This window comes from Lynx canadensis, chromosome B4, assembly GCF_007474595.2.
Source record: "Lynx canadensis isolate LIC74 chromosome B4, mLynCan4.pri.v2, whole genome shotgun sequence".
Classification (NCBI taxonomy): Eukaryota; Metazoa; Chordata; class Mammalia; order Carnivora; family Felidae; genus Lynx; species Lynx canadensis.
In genome coordinates this window covers 28,889,958-28,917,658 of record NC_044309.1, presented here as the reverse complement: position 1 = coordinate 28,917,658, position 27,701 = coordinate 28,889,958, and the positions used below count along the sequence as shown (strand labels likewise).

General features: G+C 36.3%; 1 protein-coding gene across 1 annotated transcript in view; it reads left to right on the top strand.

Moving 5' to 3' along the window:
• Positions 1–19,411, top strand: part of KIF5B (kinesin family member 5B) — a 50,659-nt gene extending 31,248 nt beyond the window's left edge. Inside the window, exons 15-26 of the mRNA XM_030321213.2 lie at positions 1,393–1,536; positions 6,095–6,283; positions 6,817–6,934; positions 7,464–7,525; positions 7,622–7,731; positions 8,496–8,597; positions 9,957–10,017; positions 10,129–10,200; positions 10,371–10,475; positions 11,767–11,983; positions 12,727–12,877; positions 16,318–19,411. Coding sequence (XP_030177073.1) covers positions 1,393–1,536; positions 6,095–6,283; positions 6,817–6,934; positions 7,464–7,525; positions 7,622–7,731; positions 8,496–8,597; positions 9,957–10,017; positions 10,129–10,200; positions 10,371–10,475; positions 11,767–11,983; positions 12,727–12,857 — 1,311 coding nt within the window. The 3' untranslated portion in view covers positions 12,858–12,877; positions 16,318–19,411. The remainder of the gene's footprint in view (positions 1–1,392; positions 1,537–6,094; positions 6,284–6,816; positions 6,935–7,463; positions 7,526–7,621; positions 7,732–8,495; positions 8,598–9,956; positions 10,018–10,128; positions 10,201–10,370; positions 10,476–11,766; positions 11,984–12,726; positions 12,878–16,317) is intronic.
• Positions 19,412–27,701: the final 8,290 nt, after the last annotated feature.

Genomic DNA, 27,701 nt, shown 5'->3' with positions numbered 1-27,701 from the left:
ACCATTTGGAAGAGCAGTAGGAATTTCTTACATCTCTATAAGCTGTAAGTTGGTCTTTGGTCACCTATTTCAGTCTTTAAGACATTTGTGTCTGTGTCCCAGTTACGAAGCTGAATCTGTCAGCACTGTATTGGTAATAGGAGTTAGAAACCTTATAGCGTTCTGCATCTTTGTATATGCGTACAATATTCCTGCTCAGTTGTTAGAGAAAATACCTGGTGATTTAAACATTAAAGCTTACTACCTGGGGCTCCTGGGTGGCTCAGTCAGTTGAGCGACCGACTTCGGCTCAGGTCATGGTCTCACGGTTTGTGAGTTCAATCCCCGCGTCAGGCTCTGTGCTGACAGCTCAGAGCCTGGAGCCTGCTTCTGATTCTGTGTGTGTGTCTCTCTCTCTGCCCCTCCCCCCACGCATGCTCTCTCTCTCTCTGTCTCAGAAATAAATAAACATTAAAAAAATAAAAAAATAAAGCATACTACCTTATGAGACTTGAAAGATACCTGGTATTTTATATTAAATTGGGTGAGTACACTACTGATATTCAGAAACTTAAGGAAATGACCATAAGAAACAAAAAACTGAAATGATGGCATCTTTACTCATTTATTTTTAGTGCAACTTACTTTTAGTCAGTATCTGACTTGTGCTATAATGATTAGTTTTAAAGTGGCCAAAATGGTTGGACTTTTCAAAGCTGTGATGACTTTCTTGTTGATAAACCAGCTATTATTTTAAACTTAAAGTAATTAAATTCAGTAATACTATTTCATCACTATCTCCTAAATAACTTTATATCATGTAGTAGTAGTAATTATCAGGTGGATTCTTTCCAGTGACTGTGTATGTAGAAAGTATATAAAGAAAACCTACAAACCATCTAGAAAATTCAGTTCTAACATTAATTTGCTCAGATGCTGTTTCCAAATATAAGCTATACTGTGGAAGTAAAAGAAAATTCAATCTAATTAATATGGAAATTTCCCATTTCTAGGCAGAAAATATTACCCAGTCTCAAAAATTAGTGAAATGATACAAACTACCTGCTCGTAATGGAGCATAATATGGCTATTTTATGTAGTCTATTAGGTCTGAAATATTTTGTAAGTTTGAACTGAGAGCTGTCCCAGAACTCGGTAGAATAGTTAGTTCAAAAAACTGAAAGTAGAGGGGCACCTGGCTGGCTCAGCTGGTTGAGTGTGTGACTCTTGATCTCATTGTTGTGAGTTTGAGCCTCACGTTGGGCGTAGAGAATACTTAAAATTAAAGTCTTAAAGTCTGAACTAGAAAATAATGCTTTTGTAAGTACCGGGTGAAAACTTGGGATGTGTCAATATTTGAAGTAATATTTCATTTAATAGATTTAACTGTGTCTTTTGTTTGGATTATGTTAGGCAACTTTAGCAAGTATAGATGCTGAACTTCAGAAACTTAAGGAAATGACCAACCACCAGAAAAAACGAGCAGCTGAGATGATGGCATCTTTACTAAAAGACCTTGCAGAAATAGGAATTGCTGTAGGAAATAATGATGTAAAGGTAAGTAATAATAACCAAATATTAAGCATAATTATTTGTACACCACTCATACTTCTGTTTACTACTAACTTTTTACAAATTTCTTTTCATACCCATTATCTCATGCACAACAGCAATGCATAGTAGATGGTAATAGGTGAGAAAAGAATAAGGGGCACTCAGAAAGTATATTCAGTAAGTATTTATTTGGACCCCATGTTTGGTTCTTTACTATGTATGTTTGCATTTAGGAATTATGTTAGTTACAGTACTTGAAAGTATGTCACTGGGACAACAGTGAAGATTAGCTCAGGGAGTAAACTTGTAAATGAATTGGCCTGTGGTTTGTTTTAAATGTTTGAAAAGATAAAAGATGGATATGCTTATTAATTTTTTTAAGTTTTATTATAAAAATTTTTAAACAGTAGAGAGAATAATACTGTGAACCTCAGAGTTATTATCAAAAATTTGCCACACCTGGGGCGTCTGGGTGGCGCAGTCGGTTAAGCGTCCGACTTCAGCCAGGTCACGATCTCGCGGTCCGGGAGTTCGAGCCCCGCGTCAGGCTCTGGGCTGATGGCTCAGGGCCTGGAGCCTGTTTCCGATTCTGTGTCTCCCTCTCTCTCTGCCCCTCCCCCGTTCATGCTCTGTCTCTCTCTGTCCCAAAAATAAATAAACGTTGAAAAAAAAAAAAAATTTGCCACACCTATTTTATTTATGCCATTTTTCTGATAGTCTTTTTTAGGGTACTAACATTGGTTATGTTAGCACTAGGCATGTGGTAAAAAAAAACGTTTAGTGACCTGGTTTTAAAACTTAGACCAGAAAAGCACACTAGGACTCTTAGCTGCAAGCACATGCACATAATATGAAAGATTTGTATGTTGCGCTAGGTATTTGTTTGGATTTTATCTTCTTGATTAAAGCTTAATTTTGTAACAGAACAAACTAGGGTTGATAGTGACAGCCTACTAAGAATAAGAAGCCCAGTTTAACAAGAGCTTGAAATGAGTAAGTTTGCAATGTGGAACACACATTCCTTTTGTCAATTGTTATTCAAATTTGCTGTTTGTTGATGGAGGCAGGGATTCATTCTCCTCATATATTATTGTTTAACATTGTCATGCCATTGAAACAGAGGAAAAATGTTATTGTTAAATACTGGATGACTTGACTTGTTCTCTCTCTTCACTCGCTTGTCTTTTCACTCACTTCATCACTCGCTTCTGTCATTCATTAGGGTGGTCTAATGTGAGATGATAGAGCTGTGGGAATCTTTTGGGATGGAAAAGTAAATTTACTTAATATCACTAAACACTAGAATGGTGTTCAAAATTTGCTTTGTAAATTTGCAGCTTCTTTTTAGAAAAATCTTCCCATTTTGTGTTCAACTAATCTTACATGAAAAGGTGGTAAAGATAGGGAAAATAAGAGTAGAAATTTCGGCTTATGTTCAGTGGTAGAGCCAATGATAGAATACAGGTTCCCTTACTCCCAGACTGCTTTTTTCACTATACCATTATAGCATTTTGAAAACAAGTCAGCCTTGCAAATAGCTTCTTTTTTTTTTAATGTATGAATTCTCAATATTTTTGTCATTTATATGTAATTCTTTTCCTCTTAACATCACCAGTAAGTACTGCTTGTGTTTTTTACGTTATGGTTCACTCGTGTTGTACAATTTTGTGGATTTTGACAATACATAATTCAGATCCACCATTACAATATAATAATGTAGATTACCTAACAAATCCCTTTTTACCCTATTCATGCCTCAGCCCTGAACCTCTAGCAGCCAGTGATCTTTTCACTATGTGTGCAGTTTTGCTGTTTCCAAAATAACACATAGTTGGAATTAGACAGTAAATGTCCTTTTCAAACTGGCTTATTTTTCTTAGCAATGTGCATTTAAGGTTCTTCCATGTCGTTTTGTGGCGTGGTAGCTCATTTCTTATATCACCAAATATTCCATTGTATAGATGTACTAGTTTGTTTATCCATTCATCTATTGAGGGCCATCTTGGTTACTTCCAGTCTTTGGCACTTATACATAAAGCTGCTATAAACTTGTGTACACGTTTTCCTGTGGACATAATTTTTCAACTCAGTTGGTTAATACCCAGGAGCATGATTGCTAGATCATATGTTAAGATAGTGTTAGCTTTGTAAGAGACTCCCAAGGTGGCTACAGCATTTTGTATTCCAACCAGCAGTGAGTGAGAGTTCTTGTTACTTCACACCCTCACAAGTATTGGTGTCACAAGTATTGGTTTTTTGGTTTGAGATGTGTAGTGTTATCTTGTTTTAATTTGCATTTGGGATGTTTTGTTACCTTGAGTTCTTTGTATATTTTGGGTAACAGTCCTTTACCAGATATGTGTTCTGCAAATATTTCTCCAAGTCTGGCTTTATCTTTTCATTCCCTTTAATTTTAATGACGTTCAACTTGAAAATTTTTTCTTTCAGGATTGTGTTTCTGGTATTGTATCTAAAAACTCATCTCCAAACCCAGGGTCATCTAGATTTTCTCCTATGTTCTAGAGGTTTTTTGGTTTTATACTTACATTTAGGTCTATGATCCATTTAGAATTAATTTTTCTGTGAGATAAAAAGGGTCTGTCCAGCTTCATTGTATTACATGTGGCTGGATAGTTTTTCTAGGACTGAATCTTGAAGATCTATCTCCAGGTTACCTGGGTGGCTCATTCGGTTAAGTGTCTGACTCTTGATTTTGGCTCAGGTCATGATCTTATAGGTCTAGAGATGTGGGCTCTGCACTGAGTGTGGAGCCTGCTTAAGATTATCTCTCTCACGCGTTTGTGTGCATTTGTTCTCTTGTGTTCTCACTGTCGCTCTCAAAAAAAAATCTCCATTGAATTGCCTTTGCCCCTTTGTCAGAGATCAATTGACTGTATTTGTGTGTGTCTGTTCCTGGGCTCTCTTCTGTTTTAGTTACCTGTCCTTTTGTCAGTACCCCACCATCTTGATTACTGTAGCTTTAGTAAGTCTTTAGGTTAGGTAGTGTCAGTTCTTTGATTTTGTTGTTCTTTAGTGTTGTGTTGGCAATTCAAGGTCTTTTGCCTTTCCCTTTAAACTTTAGAGTCAAATTTGTTGATAGCCATAAAATAACTTGCAGGAATTTTGATGAAGATAATGTTAAATCTATAGATCAAGTTAGGAAGAATGGACATCTTGAGTCTTTCTTTCCCTGAATATAGAATATCTAACATTTATTCAGTTCTACATTGATTTCTTTTGTCCTATTGATTTTATACCTGTTCTATTACATTTATGCCTAAATAATTCTTTTTTTCTCTTTATTACAATGTCAGTGCCACTGTGTTTTTAATTTCAAGTTCCCTTGTTCATTGCTGGTATATAGGAAAGTGACTTTGGTATATTAATCGTGTATTCTGCAATGTTACTATGATAGTTTATTTTAGGAGTTTTTTTTTTTTTTTTTTTTTTAAACAATCCTATCTGCAAACAAAGACAGTCTTAATTTCTTCCTTTTCAAGTTCCACTTAATTTTGACACTGAATATTGTACTGGAATTTTGTAATGAAACTTAAGGAATGTATAGTTACCACAGTTCTTTTGGTGAGCTTAAGAGTCATCCTTCCTCTGCCACCTACACATCAGTATTTGTAAAGTTTTAATTTGGACTCACATATGATTAGGAATGAAGAGGAAATCAAAAATAGAAAGAAGCAAGTGTCATCGGTTTTGTTTGTTTTTAGGTTGCTTTTTTTTTTTCTCTTGCAAGCATGTATTAACATTAAGTTGGGAGGCTCAGTTGGTTAAGTCTCTGACTTTGGCTCAGGTCATGATCTCACAGTCTGTGGGTTTGAGCCCCACGTCAGGCTCCATGCTGACAGCTCAGAGCCTGGGGCTGCTTTGGATTCTGTGTCTCCCTCTCCGCCCCTCCCCTGCTCACCCTCTGTCTCTGTCTCTTTCTCTCTCTCTCTCAAAAATGAATAAACATTAAAAACATTTTTTAAAAAAACAAAATAAGGAAGGCGAGGCGTCTGGGTGGCTCAGTCAGTTAAGCGTCTGTCTTTGGCATAGGTCATGATCTCTCAGTTCGTGGGTTTGAGCCCCGTGTGGAGTTCTGTGCTGACAGCTCGGAGCCTGGAGCCTGTTTCAGATTTTGTGTCTCTTTCTCTTTCTGCCCCTCCCTCCGAGTCTGATTCTCTCTCCCTCCTTCCCTCCCTCCCTCCCTCCCTCCCTCCCTCTCTCTCTCTCTCTCTCTCTCTTTCTCTCTCTCTCAAAAATAAATAAACGTTAGGGGCGCCTGGGTGGCTCAGTCAGTTGAGCATCCGACTTTGGTTCAGGTCATGATCTCACAGTTCGTGGGTTCAAGCCCCGCATCAGGCTCTGTGCTGACTGCTTGCTTGCTTCAGAGCCTGGAGGCTGCTTTGGATTCTGTGTCTCCTTCTTCCTTTGCCCCTCCCTTGCTCCTGCTCTCACTCTTATCTCTCAAAAATAAATAAATGAAATAAATAAATAAATAAATAAATAAAGCAAGCAAGCATTAAAAAACATTATTGTTTTTAATTTTTCTTTTTTTTTCTGACAGCAGCCTGAGGGAACTGGCATGATAGATGAAGAGTTCACTGTTGCAAGGCTCTACATTAGCAAAATGAAATCAGAAGTAAAAACAATGGTAAAACGCTGCAAACAGTTAGAAAGCACGCAAACTGAGAGCAACAAAAAAATGGAAGAAAATGAAAAGGAGTTAGCAGCATGCCAGCTTCGTATCTCTCAAGTATGTATTATTATAGAACAAAGTTTAAGGAAAATGACCTTCTATAGGTTATTTTGGGTAACAATTAAAAGGGTAATGCAAGTAGTTTTTTCCTAGGTTCTCTGCAGTATAGCAACATGAATGAATTTAACTGGGTTATGTTTATTGACATGTATAGAAATTTATTAGAAAGCTGTAACTGATTTGACTATTGAAGAATTCTAGGGTAGACAAAACTGCAAGACCCGTTTTCTGGCTTTGGCAACTGAATGGATGAGGTCCTTCACCAAGATAGGAATTATGTAAGGAGGGAAAGAGAGTAGTATTAGATGGAGATAATAGTAAGAATATTATTTCATATGTCAGCTTTCAGTACCTTAATGTGCAAATGTTATAAGTTAAACAGGTGACCATTTCAATGATTAAATTCTTTATTGTTGCAATATATATTTAGATACATAGATAAAACCTTGCTTTCTGTTAACTTTATCTGTAAAATGTGCGTGTAAGATTTTTTTGCACTTCATTCATATCAGTATGTTTTTTCCCAAAAGCATGAAGCCAAAATCAAATCATTGACTGAATACCTTCAAAATGTGGAGCAAAAGAAAAGACAGCTAGAGGAATCTGTCGATTCCCTCAGTGAAGAACTAGTCCAACTTCGTGCACAAGGTATTAGCTTTCAGTGTTTTATGACTTCTTGTCTATATTCTTCCCTTAGTATAATTGTAGTAAACTTATATTCAAACTGATAGAAAATAGTAGGAATATGGGTAATTTGCAATAGGAAACAAATAATACCTTTTAACGTGGCTTTGACACATATTTTTGCAAAATTGTGTTTGAATGTGGAAGTGGTCAATCTAGGAATTTCCCACAGTCATGAGGTTGTATATATATGTATAAATCGTAATATAGGGGATGTGGTGGAAAGCTATCTCATTCCCTACCATTCCCTAACCAGTCTGTTCCAGGATTAGGCAAAGAAAATAAAAGAAACTGTAACCATAATACTAACACAATGGATATAACTAAGAGTCAAAATGTTCTGAACTTCAAGAGCAAGATTTACTGTATGGCATTTGGATAAAGTCTAGTACTGTTAAGCAACAGATCCCTCATTAAACCTATTTGCTCCTTGGTTTATAGGAAGAACTTTAAGGCTTATTTCTTCTCCTGTTTTCTCTCTCTACCCAAACAGAGAAAGTGCATGAAATGGAAAAGGAGCACTTAAATAAAGTTCAGACTGCAAATGAAGTTAAGGCAAGTTTGATGTAGCATTAGATTCTAATGACTTGAACTCGTTATTCTTATGTTGATTAATCTTACCTTAACATCCTTTTCCCCCAATAATTTTAGCAAGCTGTTGAACAGCAGATCCAGAGCCACAGAGAAACACATCAAAAACAAATTAGTAGTTTGAGAGATGAAGTTGAGGCAAAAGAAAAACTTATTACTGATCTTCAAGAGTAAGTAAACTTTTCTTCCCTCTAAGATATTAGAAGTAACACAGAAAGATGGACTATTTAGCAAGAGGCAATAATAAATTATTGATGGACAGTATGTCCATTTTAGAAACCTGCATTTTTCATTGATACTGTCATTTTGACTTGAAGATAAAGATTTTTTTTAGCTTATGAGCATAACTTCTAAGTTCCAGATGAAATTTTTAAAAATTAACTTCCTCTTTGAAAATTTCTTAACAGAGAAAAAACTTTATTGGAAATTGTGAGGTTTAGAAGTTTTTAAGTTTTTATTTTATTTTAATTCAAGAAGTTTTTTTTAATAGTTGTCATCTTAGTTTTTCTAGAAGAGGTTTTCCCTATTTCCATAGCCATATGCATATATAGGCTAGAATTTATAGAAATTGGAGGTCTGCAACCAAATCATGATTTGAGTAAGAACCAGAGGTGACTAACAAAAAATGATAAATTTTGACATGTGGATCTTAATGTTAATACCTAATGGATTTAGGGACAAGGGTTCAGGGAAATGATGAATATAGAATGAGAGTCATGATTTCAAACCAAAATATGAAAAATATTATATGACTGAAAGTAGTAGCCACGTGCTCTTCCTTTCTTTTCTCCCTGCTGTGAGGACAGGATAACAGGTAGTCTTGAGTATTTCAGTAATGAGATTATAGAACTAAAGAATTTGATGAAAACATTTTAATGGTGCCATTCAGAAGACAATGCTGTTGATACTGTGTTATGTTTTTTTCTTTTGTCAGCCAAAACCAGAAAATGATGTTAGAACAGGAACGTCTGAGAGTAGAGCATGAGAAATTGAAAGCTACAGATCAGGAAAAGAGCAGAAAACTACATGAACTTACGTGAGTAAATGTTTTAATTCAAGTTTAAAAATAAAAACTAGAGGGGCGCCTGGGTGGCTCAGTCAGTTAAGCATCCAACTTCGTCTCAGGTCATGATCTTGCGGTTCGTGAGTTCGAGCCCCGCATCGGGTTCTGTGCCAACAGCTCAGAGCCTGGAGCCTGCTTCGGATTCTGTGTCTCCCTCTCTCTCTGCCCCTCCCCTGCTTGCGTGCTCTCTCTCTCAAAAATAAATAAACAGTAAAAAAAATAAAATAAGATGAAAACTAGGGGGATATCTGGGTGGCTCAGTTGGTTAAGTGTCTGACTCTGTTTCAGCTCAGGTCATGATTTCATAGTTTGTAAAATCGAACTCCAAGTTAGGCTCTGTGCTGACAGCATGGAGCCTGTTTGGGATCCTCTCTGCCCCTCCCCTGTGTGCACGCTGTCTCTCAAAATAAATTTTAAAACTTAAAAATTTTTAAAAAATAAAAACTAAATTAGAGGATTGCAGATATTATTCTTGCTATATCCAATGAATACATTTTTCAGTTTGTATAGGTTAAAGGGTATTTTTCTTAAACCTCTGATTTGGTTTGATTTATACCTTAAAACTTGGCAATAATATACTATATATTATTGTAGTTTAGCAAAGGCAAGATACTGTATTTTTCACTGATAGTCAAGATTCAGATTTCTGTGCTACCATATTAGTTGAAGATCCATTGTAAAAATATACCTTATATGACATTAAGTCATTTCAGAGATTTCAGGGTCTGCCAAAAAAAATTGAATTTTTGTCAGATTTGATTTTGCATAAAAGACGATTATTGTTTCAGCCTTGCCTCTTGAACAGAGGTTTTCACCATTTACTTTTTTCCTAACATACTAAAAATATAGTCTGTACTTACTTTTCTAGAATCTGAGCAGGTACAAAACACATGATTATAACTTTTCCTATCTTGAATTTATGAAAGACGATTTGTAAGTGGAACTGCTGTTATTAGGATGGTCACAGATCAGGATCAACTCAGAGTTGGTTTTATAAAAACTAGCGAATCTCAACCATAATTTTGTTTAGAATAATTCCAATATAAAATACATAAAATGTTTTAGTCTTCAATAATTTATAATCTCTAATTCCCACTTAATAGGAATTATTTTGGATAAATAGCAGTATGTTCTATGTGGCACTAAAATATCAGAACCACTCCTTATTCTTTGAATTCTGCTGCATTTTATTTCATCTCTTCTGCTATAAGGGGTTTTTTTCCTAATAAACTATAGATTTAGAAGGAAATTATAAGGCATAAAAATTTATTTGAAAATAAAACTATGACTTTATGAAATTCAACTTGAAAATTATGTATATTCTTCTGTTAGAGTCATGCAAGATAGACGAGAACAAGCAAGACAAGACTTGAAAGGTTTGGAAGAGACAGTGGTAAGAAAAACTTGAAAATAAATAAGATAGTGGGATGTTTAATGGGTTTCCCCTGGCTTATGACTAAAGTTAAAGACCAAATTCCAAAAACATTGCTGTTCTTAATTCAAGGCAAAAGAACTTCAGACTTTACACAACCTGCGTAAGCTCTTTGTTCAGGACTTGGCCACCAGAGTTAAAAAGGTAATAAAATAATGCTGAGGTGGGTATTTATATAAGTGGTGTTTACTATGATTATTTATGTTCATAAGTGAAATAATTTTATATTATCAAAACAATTTCTGTGTAGTTAAGGTTAGATTTTTTTTTAATCTTTAATGTTTTTGTAGTATTCATTGACCTTCTTTTCTTAGAGTGCCGAGATTGATTCTGATGACACTGGAGGCAGTGCTGCTCAAAAGCAGAAGATCTCCTTTCTTGAAAATAATCTTGAACAACTCACTAAAGTGCACAAACAGGTAATAGAGAGTGTATTTTATGGTAGCTGCAAATTAAGAAAAAAATTGAGGAGTGTTTATATATTTCAGAGTACTAAGGAATTCTCATACCCTGAGCTGTTCCATTATTTTAATCAAGCAATTATATAAATAAATCACTAGCAGTTTTTAGGGAACTTAATATTTTTAACAACCCTTTTATCAAGAGGCCATTGAAAATGGTTAGTATTATTTCTTTTCTAGGATTTTAAGTCTTGTCAGTTTTTCTCAGTTATTCATGGTAATTAAGAAACATTTTTTTATAAATTTTTTTTAATGTTTATTTTTGAGAGAGAGCATGAATGGGAGAGGGGCAAAGAGAGAGGGAGACACAGAATCCTAGGCAGGCTCCAGGCTCTGAGCTTTCAGCACAGAGCCTGATACGAGGCTCAAATCCATGAACTGCAAAATCATGACCTGAGCCGAAGTCAGATGCTTAACCGAGCCACCCAGGTGCCCCTTAAATTTTTTTTTTGGTGTTTTATTATTTTCTTAGTGCATGAGCAGGGGAGGGGCAAAAAGAAGGAATTCCAAGCAGGCTTTTCACTGTCAGTACAGAGCCTGATGCAGGGCTCAAACTCACAAACTGTGAGATCATGACCTGAGCCAAAATCAGGAGCCGCTTAAGTAAACTGAGCCACCTAGGCACCCCCATGGTAATTTAAAAATCTTCAATAGATAGGTCTTTGTAGTTACAAATACATTTTTTTTGTCTTTTGTCTTTTTACATTTAATGCCCCAGAGTGTGAAATAAAATAATGAGGCAGTTCATTTTTTTTTTTTTAAATAATGCTTTCACATTACCTAAACTATGTGGGTTTTTATTGTTTTGCTTTCTGTGCCTTGATATGTGACTTAATTATTTTTAAAGTTTCTTAGTGCACTCAATCGTACATTTCGTTATTGTAGACCTGATGTTTGCACCAGAGTAAAGTTAAGGGAATTTTAGCCTTTTTTTGCTTTCAAAACTTGATTTTAACACTTAACATGGTATTTACCAGATGTTACAATTTCCCGTCACTGGCTAGTGGGGAGAAAGAACCCTTTCCCTCAACCCCTCCCAAAATTAAATGAAGTTATATTTTGTGAGACACACATATGGATCTGTATGGATGTATGTATTCTTTGCTTATTGCTGCCTAAATTGTTAGATAAATGGAAAACATTAATATAAAATGTAGTTTTCTTTTCTAACGAGAAGTTATGAAACATTCATACTTCTTCAATTCATCTTGTTAAAGCTAAAATCCTTATTTTCTTTATGTACTTTTAGTTGGTACGTGATAATGCAGATCTTCGCTGTGAACTTCCTAAGTTGGAAAAGCGACTTAGAGCTACAGCTGAGAGGGTAAAAGCTTTGGAGTCAGCACTGAAAGAAGCCAAAGAAAATGCATCTCGTGATCGCAAACGCTATCAGCAAGAAGTAGATCGTATAAAGGAAGCGGTCAGGTCAAAGAATATGGCTAGAAGAGGACATTCTGCACAAATTGGTTAGTAGAACACATTAAAACCTTTTAACCTTGCTTACTTTGAGTGTTTTTATTTACCTGAAAACGTAATCTGATTGACAGATTCTGTGTTGTCATGGTTGTACTTGTCTTTATTTCTAACTTACCTAAGAGTGGCATTGTTGAGAATGAAGAGCAAACTGAGGAATAGCCACATTCACAGGAAAAAAAGATAAATGAGAACTAGACTAGCATGCAAAAATGGTCAGGAGGAGGTGAAGCTATAAAAAGAGCATTTTTTTTTTTTTAATGTTTATTTATTTTTGAGAGAGAGAGAGAGAGAGAGGCACAGAGTGTAAGCAGGGGAGGAGCAGAGAGAGGGGGAGACACAGAATCCCAAGCAGGCTTCATGCTCTAAGCTGTCAGCACAGAGCCTGACCCGGAGCTTGAACTTAGAAACCACAAGATCATGACCTGAGACCTCAGCTTAACCAACTGAGCGCCCCTCTATAGAGAGCATTTTTAAAGCAGAGAGACTTGCAGGAATATGCAATCTTTTAGCAACAATATTACATGTTTTAGAATAATTATTGATACAGGAATTAGGTTCTTAAGAGACTAGGGATTGTATAGGTCCTGGAGAAAAGGCTATAACTGAAAAAAAGAGAAGAATTCTCTGAGGAACAAAAAGGCAAAGAAAAACCACATTTGGGAATTGTTGTGAATAAAGAGAAGAGTCATGTGTTAAGATTTATGCTAAAGTCAGCTTTTGTTTTTCACACTAGCTAAACCTATTCGTCCTGGGCAACATCCAGCAGCTTCTCCAACTCATCCAAGTGCAATTCGTGGAGGAGGTGCATTTGTTCAGAACAGCCAGCCAGTAGCAGTTCGAGGTGGAGGAGGCAAACAAGTGTAACCTCTACACATTACCCACAGGTTTGTAGTTTATATCTGGCTTTGAGTCACAGCTCTACATGGAAATATTCAGCCATTGGTTGTTAAATACTGCTTTTTTGGATATCCATATTGGGTTTTTTGTGTTTTTTTTTTTTTATGTATGTGATTATAAAAGTAACTTGGCATAATTCCTTCTAGTCTTTTATCATAGTTTAGATCTCATACTTTATATTCAAGTTTGCGTTCCTAACATCTTTAACCTTACATACTGGAATATTTTTAAAAGCTGTTGTATTTTGTCTAATGGATATACCATGGCTTATAACTATTCCCTTTATGGGACATTTAATTAAATTAAGCATGCTAATTCTTTTTCTATATTTACTATAAAAAGATGTCTCACATTTCGAATTTCATATACGGAAATTTCAGTTTGGAAAATTTCAAGTGTGAAATATCTTTTTGTGTTCTCTTACCTTTTAGATTATTTTCAGAAGATTCCCAGAAGTGGAATTATAAGAAAGCATGAATATTTTCAAAGTTCTTGATACATACTAGTACATTGCTGTCTAGAAGGACTAGGCCAAATTGCGTCATAGCCAGGGATACTGTCTATTTTGTTGCATCTTTGCCAGTATTGAATATTAATAGTTTTTAAACTTCTGTTTTAATATAAGCATCTCCTTGATTTATTAAGAAGTTGGATTTTTTTCATATATTTACCGGCTCATTTATATTTCCCTTTTTTTTTTGAGTTATTCCTGTATGTATCCTTTTCCATTTACCTATTGCAAGTGATTTTTATTTGTTTCTAGTTGTACAGGTAATGTCTGTTCCTTATAGGAGAGTAAAGAATTCTCACAAAGTAGAAGATACATTTCATCCAGAGATACCACACAATTTATTGTGTGTATCTTTCTGGTGTTTTCTTTACATATTATAATTTTTTTTAATATTTATTTTTGAGAGAGAGAAAAAGCATGAACAGGGGATGGGCAGAGACAGGGAGACAGAGGATTTGAAGTGGGCTCTGTGCTGAGACCAGACAGCCCAATGGGGGGCTTGAACTCACTAATCATGAGATCATGCCTGAGCTGAAGTCAAACTGACTGAGCCACCAGGTGCCCACATATTTTCGTTTTTAGATTAAATTTCTAACTATTGATAAATACTCTAATAACATACTGCTCCTATTCTAGTACATGTTTCTTTGTAGCCTTCTTTAACTTGGCAATGTGTTCTGAACATTTTCTTCTACAACATGATTGACTAGATAATAAGCTGCCTAGTATGTCATCATCTAGCAGAAACACAGATTTTTGTTGTTTAGAAAGTCCCAGATGTATACACGCTTTGGGTACTAAAAATACTAAAATTATTACGTTACCTATTAACACTTTCTGACAAATACTAAAGTCCACTTATTTGCATCTTGCTTATTTTTACTTTGACACATTGGATAAGAATGGCTCTCAGTTTGAGTAGAGAATTAAGCAATAGTCTGAAGGATTCAAATATCCCAATAACTCATAAAAATTTTTTGTCCACAAAGTATAGGATTTAAAAGAGAGTGACATAGTGAAGAGTACAGACATCGGAGTTCCATAAGGTTGAATCCTGAGTTTTCTACTTTTAGAAACTTCAACAAGTTACTTTTTTTGTATATAATTTCTTTCTTGTTTTGACTCCTTTTAAATTTCTTAAGTATGAAAATAAATTATGTGTTTATGATCTAAAACTAATGTATCTGTAAACATAACATTTTTTCTATAATCACAATAGTATCACACCTAACAATATTTTTAAACATTGTCTAATACCAGTCCATATTCATATTTCTCTAATTGTTATTTTTTTCCTAAGTCCTTTATAGCTGGTTTATCTAAACCAGGGTATAATCCATGACTGCTGTTTACATTCAGTTAGACCTCCTTAGTCTCTTTTAATCTAGAAAAATTCTCCCCTTTTTAATGACATTGATTTACTGAAGAGACTAGGCTAGTTCTCTTGAGCATATGCCACCTCTGGGTGTGTTTGTTTCTATGTATAGTAAGTAGCTTTGTTCCTCTATTCGTTGTAATGAAAGCATTTATTAGATTGGGCATAAGTAACCATTCTTAATGAGACTACCACATAAAGTAATAATGTGTTTAATATTAATATTGTATTGCATTAATTTAATATTAATATCGTATTGCATCAGTAAAACAGTGGTTTTCCTGCCAATTAGAGGTGGCCTCTGTTTTTCTCCATTTGGAGTAATTAACTTGTTGAAGCCCCTTTGCCACAAGAATGAAAGTCATGCTTGAGAATTCTACAAAGTGTTACCTAGTACACAACAGTTGTACAGTAGATGCAAGTTGCCTTTTCTGGAAGTGTAGGTAGGCAAAGGGATTTTCAAAGCATATATATACATACAGACAAAAGTTTATTCTTTTTGGGTATTGTCCTCACATCAGAATTCATGTGTAAACTTTGCACTATCATTCATAGACAAGATAGACCGTGGCCTTACTTAAATATAACTAAGTTTTAGCTTGAAAGTAGAATGGTGATCCCAGTGTAATGACAGCAGTTTAGCACATGAGGGAGATAGCTAACCTGTCCAGATGAGGTTTGCAAGACTTGAAGTTACTTGAAAAGTGTAGTCGTTTGCAGGTTTGTTTCATTGCTGAGCCAGAGGATAGTGATTGTTATTTTTTAAAGCCTTGCAGTCTTAAACCATGATTGAGGAGTATACAAGTCTCATAAGTGATAAAGTGTTGAAAAATTAGATAATATGTAGAGAAATTTTTAATTATTAAGAAACATTTTGAGACACTGGATTTATTTCTGGGAAAGACAACAGTGTATTAATACTGATTCTTTTAGAACCCAGTTTTACGTGGCTGGACTTGTAGTTTGCATAATACTTTCAACAAGTTGAGTTTTCCTAAACACAGAGGTAAAGAGGTAGTTTAATACAAGATGCCTCCAGGTAACAGCAGTTGGAATTGTTTATTTTAAGGTTACTTTTCCCCACTCCATGTATCTCTTGTATATCCCTATTCCTGTCCCACTTTTTGTTTTTCTTTTCCAGCTACCATGTATAAAACTTTGCTAGTTCATGATCCTTGGCTTAAAAATGTCATGGATATCGTCTACTGCTCCCATTTTATTAACCATTTGTTTCTTTTTACAAAAAAATGTAATTCCTTCATTTGCTCATTCATAACTCTCTTGGGGAGAATAAAGGGCTGACCTTTTAAGCATTATACTGCTTATAAACTACCCTGTTTAAAACTTAAGTAAAAGGAAAAGGAATAAAATCATTTAATATTGCCAGTCTTTTTAATTTGGGGGAAAGTGGTCTAAGCTGTTGGCTAAAATGTTTTTAAACTATTGGTGTATTTTATGAACTTACTTCCATCTTTTTCATGATTGTTTGGAAACAAGTTTTGTATAAATAAAAATATTTTCTGTTTTTCATCTATTTTCAGGCATTGAAAGTAATTGAATATGAAGAGGACATAATATCAAGCAGAGTCTTTCAGTGACTATAACCTCTACCCCCTGGGAATTGTAGAATTATAACTTTTTTTTAATGTATAAATTATACCTGGCTTGTACAGCTGTTTCCTACCCACTCCTCTTGTAAACTCTGCTGCTTCCCAACACAACTAGAGTGCAATTTTGGCGTCTTAGGAGGGAAAAAAATGACAGTTTACAACTGTGGTCCTATTTATTACACAGTTTGTCTTTTGTGTCTTAAATTTAGTCTTCACTGTGCCAAGCTAACTGTACCATATAGGATTGTGCTTTTTGTACTTTTTTGTGTGTGTGTGTTTATTTTTTAATCTCAGTTTAAGTTACCTAGCTGCTACTGCTTTTTATTTTGCTTTTCTTATTACGATGTCTTCCTTATTTAGGGAAAATGGAACATTTAGATTAAATGTCTTAAATTTTACCACTTAAAACACTACATGCCCACAAAATATATCCAGTCAGTACTGTACTTTAAAATCCCTTGAAATGATTTCAGAGTTAAAATTATTTGTATCGTCTCTGAAGTTTGCTTCTGAAAACTACTGTTTGAGCACTGAAACCTTAAAACTGCATAAGTAGGCATTTGAGACTGAGCAATGCTACTTAATTCTCTCATGAAATGCCTGTTGCTAAATTATCTTGAATAGAAATATTTTATATCAAAAGCAGTCTCACTTTATGAAAGAGAGTTTGGAGACTCTTCCCAGTTCTGTAATCAATATGGCCTGATGGAATGAAAATACCCTGCTTCATTCTGGTGAGCCTGCTAATTAATATAAGAATTGGACAGATTAATTTATCATCTTAATATAGTGAAATGAATTAAGATACTACATGATCAAACAGCATTTTATATTGTTAGTGCTGTATCGATTATTCTAAATTTATAGTCTGTGAAAATTGAGAAAAAGTATGGAAGAACAGGACAAGTATATGGTGGACTTAGAAACACGTTGATTAATTTTGGTCTGAAATCCTTGAGGTGTTTTTAATCTGTTAACACCAAGTCATACACTATAGTTTATTTCTTGTTTAGTCTAGAAATAATAAATTGCAAGTCACTAATCCTCAAATTATTGTGTTGGCTATAGCCCCTAATTTTGTAATTAGTACTAAGTGTACCTGTTTTTGCCATTCTTCTCAGCTGATTAGGCGACGTCAAGTTTATTTTCAGAAGCTATAAAAGTAATAAGGAAAGAGGTTTCAATATTTGCTTCATCTGTGCGTGGGGTGACTACAGCTATATTAGCAGAAATTTGCAGAGGATGAGGATTTAAGGTTATTCAGTCAGTAAAGAAAGTTGGAGAGTTCTGTGTTAGGATCTGGCTGGCAGAATTAACTTTTTGAAAAAGTTTTATACACAGATATTTGTATTAAATTTGGAGCCATAGTCAGAAGACTCAGATCATAATTGGCTTATTTTTCTATTTAACTATTGTAATTTCCACTTTTATAATAGTTTTGATTTAAAAGATAAATTTATTTATTTATTTTTTTAACAGTCAAAAATCCTTGCTGTTGGAGTATGCAACCTTTAAAATGATTGTGTTGCTTTTGATCAAAGAAACACTCCAGAAATTGAGATGAAACCTTGGTGTGCAGCAAGATTGAAGTAATACAGTTAACTTTAAAAAAAAAAAAGTGCTATAGCCTATTTATGATGATAGTTTTCTAAATGGAGAAATATTTGGCTGCATTCACATAGACATTTATATTTTGTTTTCAAAAGAAAGCTTGCTTCTTTGGCAGTAGTCTTAAATGAAGCAGATTTTTTTTTCTCTTTTATCTGAACATGGTAGTTTCACTCTTGTTAGATGTATCACGGGTATTGGTGCTGTGTAACAAACAATTGTAACTAGCATGTGGTTCAGAATACACAATGTTAGGGTTTTTTAATATTGAAATGGTTCTTTTCTATTTATAATTTCAAACTTTCACAAAGTGTACAAAGAATTTCATAAATTAGTTTTCAGTGAACTGCTCTATTTGCTACGGTAGGTCATTAAACAGCATTTACTCTTATAAATGAAAATTTCTGATCATCTGGAACATTGACGCTTATTTCAATTTGCGGTGTCTTTTTTTTTTTTTTGACAATATCAACGTTCCTCTGAATGGTATTGATAAATGGTTCAGAAGAGAAACTCAGTGAAATAAAAGAATAATATTTATTCATGGTGAGCAATTAAATTATTTGCCTAACTTAAACTACTATTTGTAACTTTCAATTTGATATGAGGTGACAGAAAAGAGTCTTGAGTATACCTGTGGAGTATGTGGGTTTATTTTCAGTGCTTGAAGATACACTCAAAGATCATTGGTTTGGGAAGACGCCATATAATTTTAAGTTAACCTGCATGCTGTAAATGTGTTTTATGTTTAAATAAAGAGGAAAATTTTTTTGAAATGTAATAACTTTCTTAAAACTTAGTTGATGAAGTATTAGGTTGATTTTATATGACTAAGAGGCCTTTTGTCTTGACAGAATAGTGACTAATGTGTCATTATATTCATGTATATTCTGTTTCCTAATGTATTACTTACTCTTTGGACAGTGGGTATTAAATATGTAGGCTGAAAACTTCAGAGCCAGAAATGAAATCAGTCTCACCCATGTTATTTTACTTTAGCCTACCTACATGGTTCTGTTCATCTGAGCCTGATTGTTTTATTAACCTGTGTAAGAAGTGTTTGTTTTTCAATGCTTACTCGGTGGTCCTCAGTGATCATTCAAGCCTAGCTGGAGAAAACTAAAGAAAGACTGTTCTTAAGTTCTAGTGGTGATTTGGCTTTTTGTTGGGGGGGGGGGGGGTCGGGGTGTATAATATTAAATTCTTTAATAGAAATGTTTAATTACATATAAAAGCATACAGTAAATAATGAACGTCCAAGTACCTCAACAGTTTTCAACTCAGGGCTAATTCTGTTTAATCCATAACCCCCACTCATGTGCCCCCTCCCCCATATATACATTAAAGCAATCCTGGATATATGCATTTCTTCATAAAATTTCAGTATATTATGCATATTAAAATACATGCTTGTTAAGCGGTGCCTGGTTGGTTCAGTCTGTTAAGCATCTGACTCAGGTCTTGATCTCGCAGTCATGAGAACGAGCCCTGCATGGGGCTCTGGACTGAACGTGGAGCCTGCTTGGGATTCTCTCTCTCTGCCTCTCCCATTTTCCACACTCTCTCAAGTACATACTCCTTAAAACATACAATACCAGATACCATTATCACCAAAAAAACGAATAATTCCCTAAACAAATTCAATTTTATAAACAATTTGTTGGACTCAAGATCCAATTAAAATCCATATATTGCAGTAGCATCCACTTCATTTCTCTTTCTCATTTTTCCCCCTGTAATTAGTTTATAAGGAAAGCAGGTTCTTTGTTCGGTAGTTTACCAAATTTTGCTGTTCACATTCCTTTGATACTAACTCCTTGGTCCTTTATATTTCCTATAAATTTATCCTGGATCCACAGACTTCATCAGGTTTAGCTTTTCTGTTGAGAGAGGTGCAGCATTGCTTCATAGATGCTGATATTCTTCCATCAGGTGGCACATAATATCTGTTCTCTTCCTGGATTATTATTTGCCATTAATGATGAGTGCCTTTATCCACCAATTATTAGGGGTTGCAGAATAGCAGTAATATGTGATGATGCTTTCATTTGTTAGTTGCAGTAGAGAACTGCAGAGGAAAAACAGGATAAATGATTCCTTGCAAGTCTCAAAGTCAGTCATGTCACTACTATCTTCCAGTAGTGCATTTTTTCCCTTGTTTTTGTTACTTGGTTTTCTTTTAAGTGTACTCTGTGAGCCTCCAAATCATTTTTCCCTTTTATGGAGGAATTGAAATGGAAACCGACTCTTACATATTCTCTCCCACACTGGACACTGGTACAGTGTGTCTTAGGGCCTCCACTGTGCTAGCCACTTCTGTCGCATTTATTTCGATAAGCTTAAAAAGGTGTTGATATATGTTCTGTGGAGTGACCAGATGTCCAGAACTCTCAAATTTGACAGAGGTCAGGAGAGTTAACATGGCCCTGGAGCAAAATTGTACATGAATGTTGTCTGCTACATATGAATGTGAACTGCTTATAATCTGAAAGGAGCACGTTATATACTGTTTTGGCCAGTGGGTGTGGGAAGGGAGGGCACAGCAGTTTCAAAGGCTTCTGTTTGGCCTCTGGGATAGCCGGTGTCCTACAGGCCAAAGATGCATGTGGGGCGCCCTGCCATCTATTATGTCAATTCTGGTTACACATGGAGAGATAAGGAAATGACCTATAAGCTGAGTCCACAGTATATACAATTTTTTTAAAAACAATTCTATACATTACCCAGTGCTCATCATGATAAGTGTACTTGTTAATCCCCATCACCTCTTTCATCTGTCCCCCACCCACCTCCCCTCTGGTAACCATCTGTTTCTTCTCTGTAGTTAAGAGTTTGTTTTCTTGGTTTGTCTCTCTTGCTCTTTTTTATTTTTCCTTGGTTTGTTTTGTTTCTTAAGGTCCACATATGAGTGAAATCATATGATAATTGTCTTTCTCTGATTTTGCTTAGCATTATGCTCTGTAGCTCCATCCATGTTGCAAATGGCAAGATTTCATTCTTTTTTATGGCTGAAAAATATACTTTTATATATATGTGCCACATCTTTATCCATTCACCTATCATTGGACACTTGGGCTGCTTTCATAATGTGAGCATTGTAAATAATGCTGCGGTAAACACAGGGATGCATGTATCCCTTTGAATTCATGTTTTTGTATTTTGGAAGTAAATACCCAGTTAGTGCAATTGCTGATCATAGGACAGTTCTATTTTTAACTTTTTGAGGAACCTCCATACTGTCTTCCAGAGTGGCTATAATAGTTTGCATTCCCATGAACCATGCAAGAGGGTTCCTTTGTCTCCACATTCCCACCAATACCTGTTGCTTGTGTTTTTTATTTTAGCCATCCCGACAGGTGTGAGATGATATCTCATGGTGGCTTTGATTTGCATTTTCCTTGATGATGAATGATGTTGAGCAAATTTTCATGTGTTGTCTGTTGGCCATAGGAGTCTTGGGAGAAATGTCTGTTCATTTCTTCCACCCATTTTTTTATTTGGATTTTTTGTTTTTTGACTATTGCATTGTATCAGTTCTTTATAGATACTGGTTATCAGATACGTCGTTTACAAATATCTTCTTCCATTCAGTAGATTGTCTTATAGTTTTGTTGACTATTTTCTTTGCTGTGCAGAAGCTTTTTATTTTGGTGTAGTTGCCAATAGTTTATTTTTGTTTTTGTTTCCCTTGCCTCAGGAGACATATCTAGAAAGATGTTGCTACAGCCGATGTCAGAAAAATTACTGAGGATTTCTCTCTAGGATTTTTATGGTTTCCTGTCTCACATTTACATTCTTAATCCATTTTGAGTTTATTTTTGTGTCCAGTTTCATTCTTTTGCATGTAACTGCAATTTTCCCAACTCCCATTTGTTGAAGAGACTGTCTTTTTCCTATTGCATACCTCTTTATTGAACATTAATTGGCCATATAATTGTGGGTTTATTTCTGGGTTTTCTATTTTGTTCCATTGATCTGTGCATCTGTTTTTGTGCCAGTACCATACTCTTTTGATTACTGCAGCTTTGTAATATACTTTGAAGTCTGGAATTGTGTTACTAACAGTTTTGTTTTTTCAAGATTGCTTTGGCTATTCAAGGTCTTTTGTGGTTCCATACAAATTTCAGGATTATTCTACGTCTGTGAAGAATCATGTTGGCATTTTGATAGTGATTGCATTACACTTGTAGATTGCTTTGGGTAGCATAGATATAACAATACTTGTTCTTCCAGTCCATGAATGTATGCAGTATAAGAGCACTTAACACATACATTTATAATTTGATCAACACTGATGTTTATTACTGTGCCTGTACATGTTCTCCTCCCCCTCTCCCCACCATGATGATGCTTCAGACCCCTGAGTGTCAGTGCCAACCCAGACTATGTCCAACAGCCTCCCCTCAAAACATTGGATATATCTATCCCTCTCTCCAGTGTACAGTTCTGAGTAAATGGCCAGAATTCCGTTTGGGGTCAGATAGGGAATTTAGTCTGTGCATGCTGTGTTGTTGCCAGGTCCTTCCTCCTGGGTACCAAACCTCTTCATTTTGTGTTCTGGGTTGAAAAACTGGCTTGGGTAACTGGGAAAGGTATTGTGACTTTATTAGGGCAACTGCCCTTAGCTTCCTTGTTGTCTTCCATCATTAATATTCTGATGGTAAAAACTGAATAGTATCCTTATTTGCTGCCCATATATGTTGCCCTTAGACATACTGTGTTCTATTAGCCATATCCATAATTGTGAATCCAGGCCCCTAAGCTGCCAGGTCAGCCCTGCTACACAGTATGGTAATTATATCCTTCTGTCTTCTGGTAGTTAGGTATCACCACCTGGTCTTTATATTGGAGAGGGTAGGGAGAATTTTGTCATCTCCATCGCTATCAGTAATTCTAGTGGGTTGTTGGTTTTTTTTTTTTTTTTTTTGGGGTTTTTTGTTTTTTGGGTTTTTTTTTTAGCTTTTTTAATGTTTATTTTTGAGAGAAAGAGAGCATGTACGCAAGCAGGGGAAGAGTAGAGAGAGGGAGACAGAGGTTCCAAGGCAGGCTCCATGCTGACAGCAGAGCCCCTGTGGGGCTCATACTCCCCAAACCACAAGATCATGACCTTAGCCAAAGTAGGAGGGCTCAACCAACTGAGCCACCCAGGCACCCCAGTGAATCTTGTTCTATAACAGCCTCATTTACCATCAGGCATCGGGCCCTACCATACAGCAGAAAGTCACCGCTGAACTTTTTACCTTAACCAAGTGATCACCAATGATACATGTGGATATCCTGTACCCTTGATATGTAATGAGAGCACTTTCCTGTTATTTTCCCCCAAAACTCCTAACCCCAATCTGATCATGAGAAAAACATCAAACCAAATAGAAGATCATTCTACAGAATGCCTGACCAGTACTTTTCCAAAGTGTCAAGGTCATGAAAAACAAGGAAAGACAAACTCACAAATCACAGGAGACTATGGATTCTTAACAACCAAATGCAGTATGGTATCCTAGATTGGATCCTGGAACAAAAAGCCATCAGTGGAAAACCTGGTGAATAAGTAATGTATCACTTAGTTTCTTAATTTTGAAGCATTGGTGATGAAAGATGTTAACATCGGGAGAAACTGAGTAAAGGGTATAAGGGAATTCCCTGTATTACTTTACAACTTTGTAAATCTAAAATTATTCCAAGAGAAAAGGTTTATTTAATAATTTATAAAGCGGTAAGAAACAGATACAGCAGTAACATTCTGGAAACTAAAGCAGACTCCAGAAACCTGACATTGAAGTCAACAGTGAAAAGATTGCTAAGAAGCAACCCAGTATCTCGCCTCCCGTAGAACTCCCAAATGTTCATGAATATGACATCAGGTACCAGTAGAAGGAGCTTGAATATAGGATGAGTTGAAAGTATTTAGGACTTTCAGTTTGATCCCCAGATGGGCTCTTCAATACTATACAGCTTGGCAACAGCATCCCAGCATAAGCCCGTGTATTTATTTAGAAGGGGTAAAACAAGGTCTCTATACTAGGAAACACCACAAAGAGTTGAGGGGAGGGTAACATACTGAAAACAAAGAGTAAGGAGCATGACAATTATCAATTTATTGCCTCATCCCCAAACTCACCCTTCATTGCTAATAGAAGTTGAATTGTGCTCCTCCCCCTGCCCGCCCAAATTCCTATATTAAAGTCCTAACCCCTAGTACCTTAGAATGTGACCTTACTTGAAGATGGGGGTCTTTTCAGAGGTAATCAAGTTAAAGGTCACCAGAGTAGCTCTAACCCAATATGGCTGGGGTCCTTGTAAAAGACGAATTTGATACACAGGGAAGATGATGTGAGGAGACATGGGGAACAGCGATCTACAAGCCAAGGAGAGGTCGGGCACAGATTCTTCCCTAAGCCCTTAGAAGAAGTCAACCCTGCCAACACCCTGATTTTGAACTTCCAGCCTCCACAGCTGTGAGACCATAAGTTTCTGTGAAGTTAACTAGGCTGTGGTACTTGATTACGGCAGCCCTAGCAAACTACTACAATTGGCTACACTACAATATTGAGTTGGACCCTCAAGCATTTTTCCTTTTCTCGTTTCTTAGCTGGCATGCTTTCATTTGCTTTTCTTGTTAACACTATCCAGTTTTTAGTGGTGTGTTTGTGGTTTTGGATGGAGACATCCAGTGGCTCTCAACCCCAGGGTACAAAGTCTCTAAGCGAGCTTGCAGCCCTGCAGCATGTGACCACCTCTCTTGTTGGCAAATAGACTTCCAAAGTCCTGACTCCCTCTGAGCCTGCCCTTCAGCCTCGTGGAGAGGCATTTCCTGCTCACCTGTACTCTGGAGGGATGTGCTAGCCTCAACCCTGTTGTATCCCAGTGAGGTGTTTCCTTTTTCCCAGTTCCAGTCATGGTTCCCCGCTTGCCAACCTTGGCCTGACTGCAACCCAGAGGGATGGTTCTTGCTTGCCTGGCGACTATGGTCCAGTTCTAGCCTGAGAACCCTAGCAAACTTCACCATTCAGTGGGCTGCAATCACCTTCACCAATTAAATCTGAATCCCAGACATGGGGACAGGGGGCCCCCTTCTAAGTTTGTTCCATTCTTGGGTACTCTCCCTTAGCCCTAGACTGTTTTTTAAAGTTCTCTGTACCCAAACCCATGGGGGAGGGGAAGGGAAAAAAAAAAAAAAAGAGGTTAGAGTGGAAGAGAGCCAAAGCATAAGAGACTCTTAAAAACTGAGAACAAACTGAGGGTTGATGGGGGGTGGGAGGGAGGGGAGGGCGGGTGATGGGTATTGAGGAGGGCACCTTTTGGGATGAGCACTTGGTCTTGTATGGAAACCAATTTGACAATAAACTTCATATATTGGAAAAAAAATAAAAATAAAAGTTATCTGTACCCATTTATACTTAATCCCCTTGGACCATGACTGATACAGACAGTAATATGAAAGTTTATAATGTGAGTATTTAGAACCTCAGCCCTTTATTCCCTCACTTGGCTACCTGAATGCTGGCAGCCAGGCTTAGGCTCTCCATCCAGGAGATTAGAAGATTGCTCTGTGAAAAATTTGACAGCTGATACTGGGGGTACCCAGGGAAGCAATTTCAGAAATGCAGGCAAATCCTATTCATACGAACCAATTGCTTCCAGTCAGCTTCTTTGTGTCCCCATCTTAAATATGTACAGTCAAGGATCATCAGACATTTGAGGAAAGCCCTTAAAAGGTGAAAGAATCAAAACAAACAATTAAAAAAAATATATTATGACAGGGAGGGAGGCAAACTATAAGAGACTCAAATACTGAGAACAAACTGAGGGTTGATGGAGGGTGGGAGAGAGGGGAAAGTGGGTGATGGGCATTGAGGAGAGCACCTGTTGGCATGAGCACTGGGTGTTGAATGGAAACCAATTTGACAATAAATTATATTTAATTAAAATAAAAATAAATATTATGACAAAGAGTGGCTCTATGAAGGGAGAAGAGAATATTTTAAAGAAATGCCACTAATATTCTCAGGTTTTAAAATAGTAAAAAAGTTTGTCTCCACTAAAAAAGAAATTAAAAACCAAGGGACCATAAAAAAGAAATATTCAGAAAACAAAATATCTTGAAAATAGAAATGAAGGGGCACCTGGGTGGCTCAGTCGGTTAAGGTCATGATCTCACGGTTTGTGGGTTCGAGCCCCATGTTAGGCTCCGTGCTGACAGCTCAGAGCCTGGAGCCTGCTTGGGATTCTGTGTGTCCCTCTCTCTCTGCCCCTCCTCCACTCATGCTCTGTCTATCAAAAATAAATAAAAATGTTTAAAAAAAAGAAAACAGGGGCGCCTGGGTGGCCCAGTTGGTTAAACGTCCGACTTCGGCTCAGGTCATGATCTCACAGTCCGTGAGTTCGAGCCCCGCATCGGGCTCTGTGCTGACAGCTCAGAGCCTGGAGCCTGCTTCAGATTCTGTGTCTCCCTCTCTGCCCCTCCCCTGCTCATGCTCTGTCTCTCTCTGTCTCAAAAATAAATAAATAAATAACATTTTTAAAAAATTAAAAAAGAAAATAGAAAATAGAAGTGAAAAACTCAATAGAAGGGTTAGAAGATGAAGTTGAGGAAACTGCTACCAAAATAGTACCCAAAAATGTTGGAAAATAGGGGGAAAAAAGAAATTAGAAGACTAGAACAAAAGGACCCACATGGGAATAATTAAGCATCCCACAAAGATAGAACAGAGGAAATAATCAATGAAATAATTCAAGAAAGTTTAACGAAAGGTCATCAGTTTCTAATGTACAGCACAATGGGTAAAAATAGACCCACACTAAGGTACATCATTGTGATATCTCAGTACAAAGAAGACCTTAAAAAACAACAGATTTCATACAAAGGACTGAGAATCTGAATGCATCAACCAACACTGGAAATTACAAGAAAATGTATTACTACCGTCAGAATTCTCGGGGAAAATGATCTCAATTCATATAAAGGAAGTAAAAGGTTTCCAGACACACAAGTTCTCAAAATTTTACTTCTTAGAACCCTTTACTGGGAAACTATTGCTAACCAAAATGAGGGATTAAACTAAGAAAGAAGGTGTGGGACATGCAAAAGAAGGGTTCAACAAAAGAAGGGAATCATCAAGGTGACACATAAAGAGCAACCAGTCCAGATTAGGGCCAGTTAGAAAGCTACCAGAGATATGTTTCCAAAATAAAACAGATTAATTGATGTGTTTAAAGATTTGGAGAGGGAATTTATATAACTGAAGAGTAAGGTTAACCAAATGATTGGTACATAGAACCATGAAAGAAGGTAAATTACTGATTCAAAAAGGAACCCTAAGTGAGAAAGGAAAAGCTGCCATAATATTTAACATGGCTCAGCTGCGAGTGGCATATTTCATTGTCACAGTATATAAACACTGATTATTAAATTCATAAACATGAATTATTAAATTCATGATATGACCTTATTTTTTTAAATTTTTTTTTTAATGTTTATTTATTCCTGAGACAGAGAGAGACACAGCATGAACGGGGGAGGGGCAGAGAGAGAGGGAGACACAGAATCGGAAGCAGGCTCCAGGCTCTGAGCCATCAGCCCAGAGCCCGACGCGGGGCTCGAACTCGCAGACCTCGAGATCGTGACCTGAGCTGAAGTCGGACGCCCAACCGACTGAGCCACCCAGGCACCCCCATGATATGACCTTATTGAGAAGAAGAGGGGT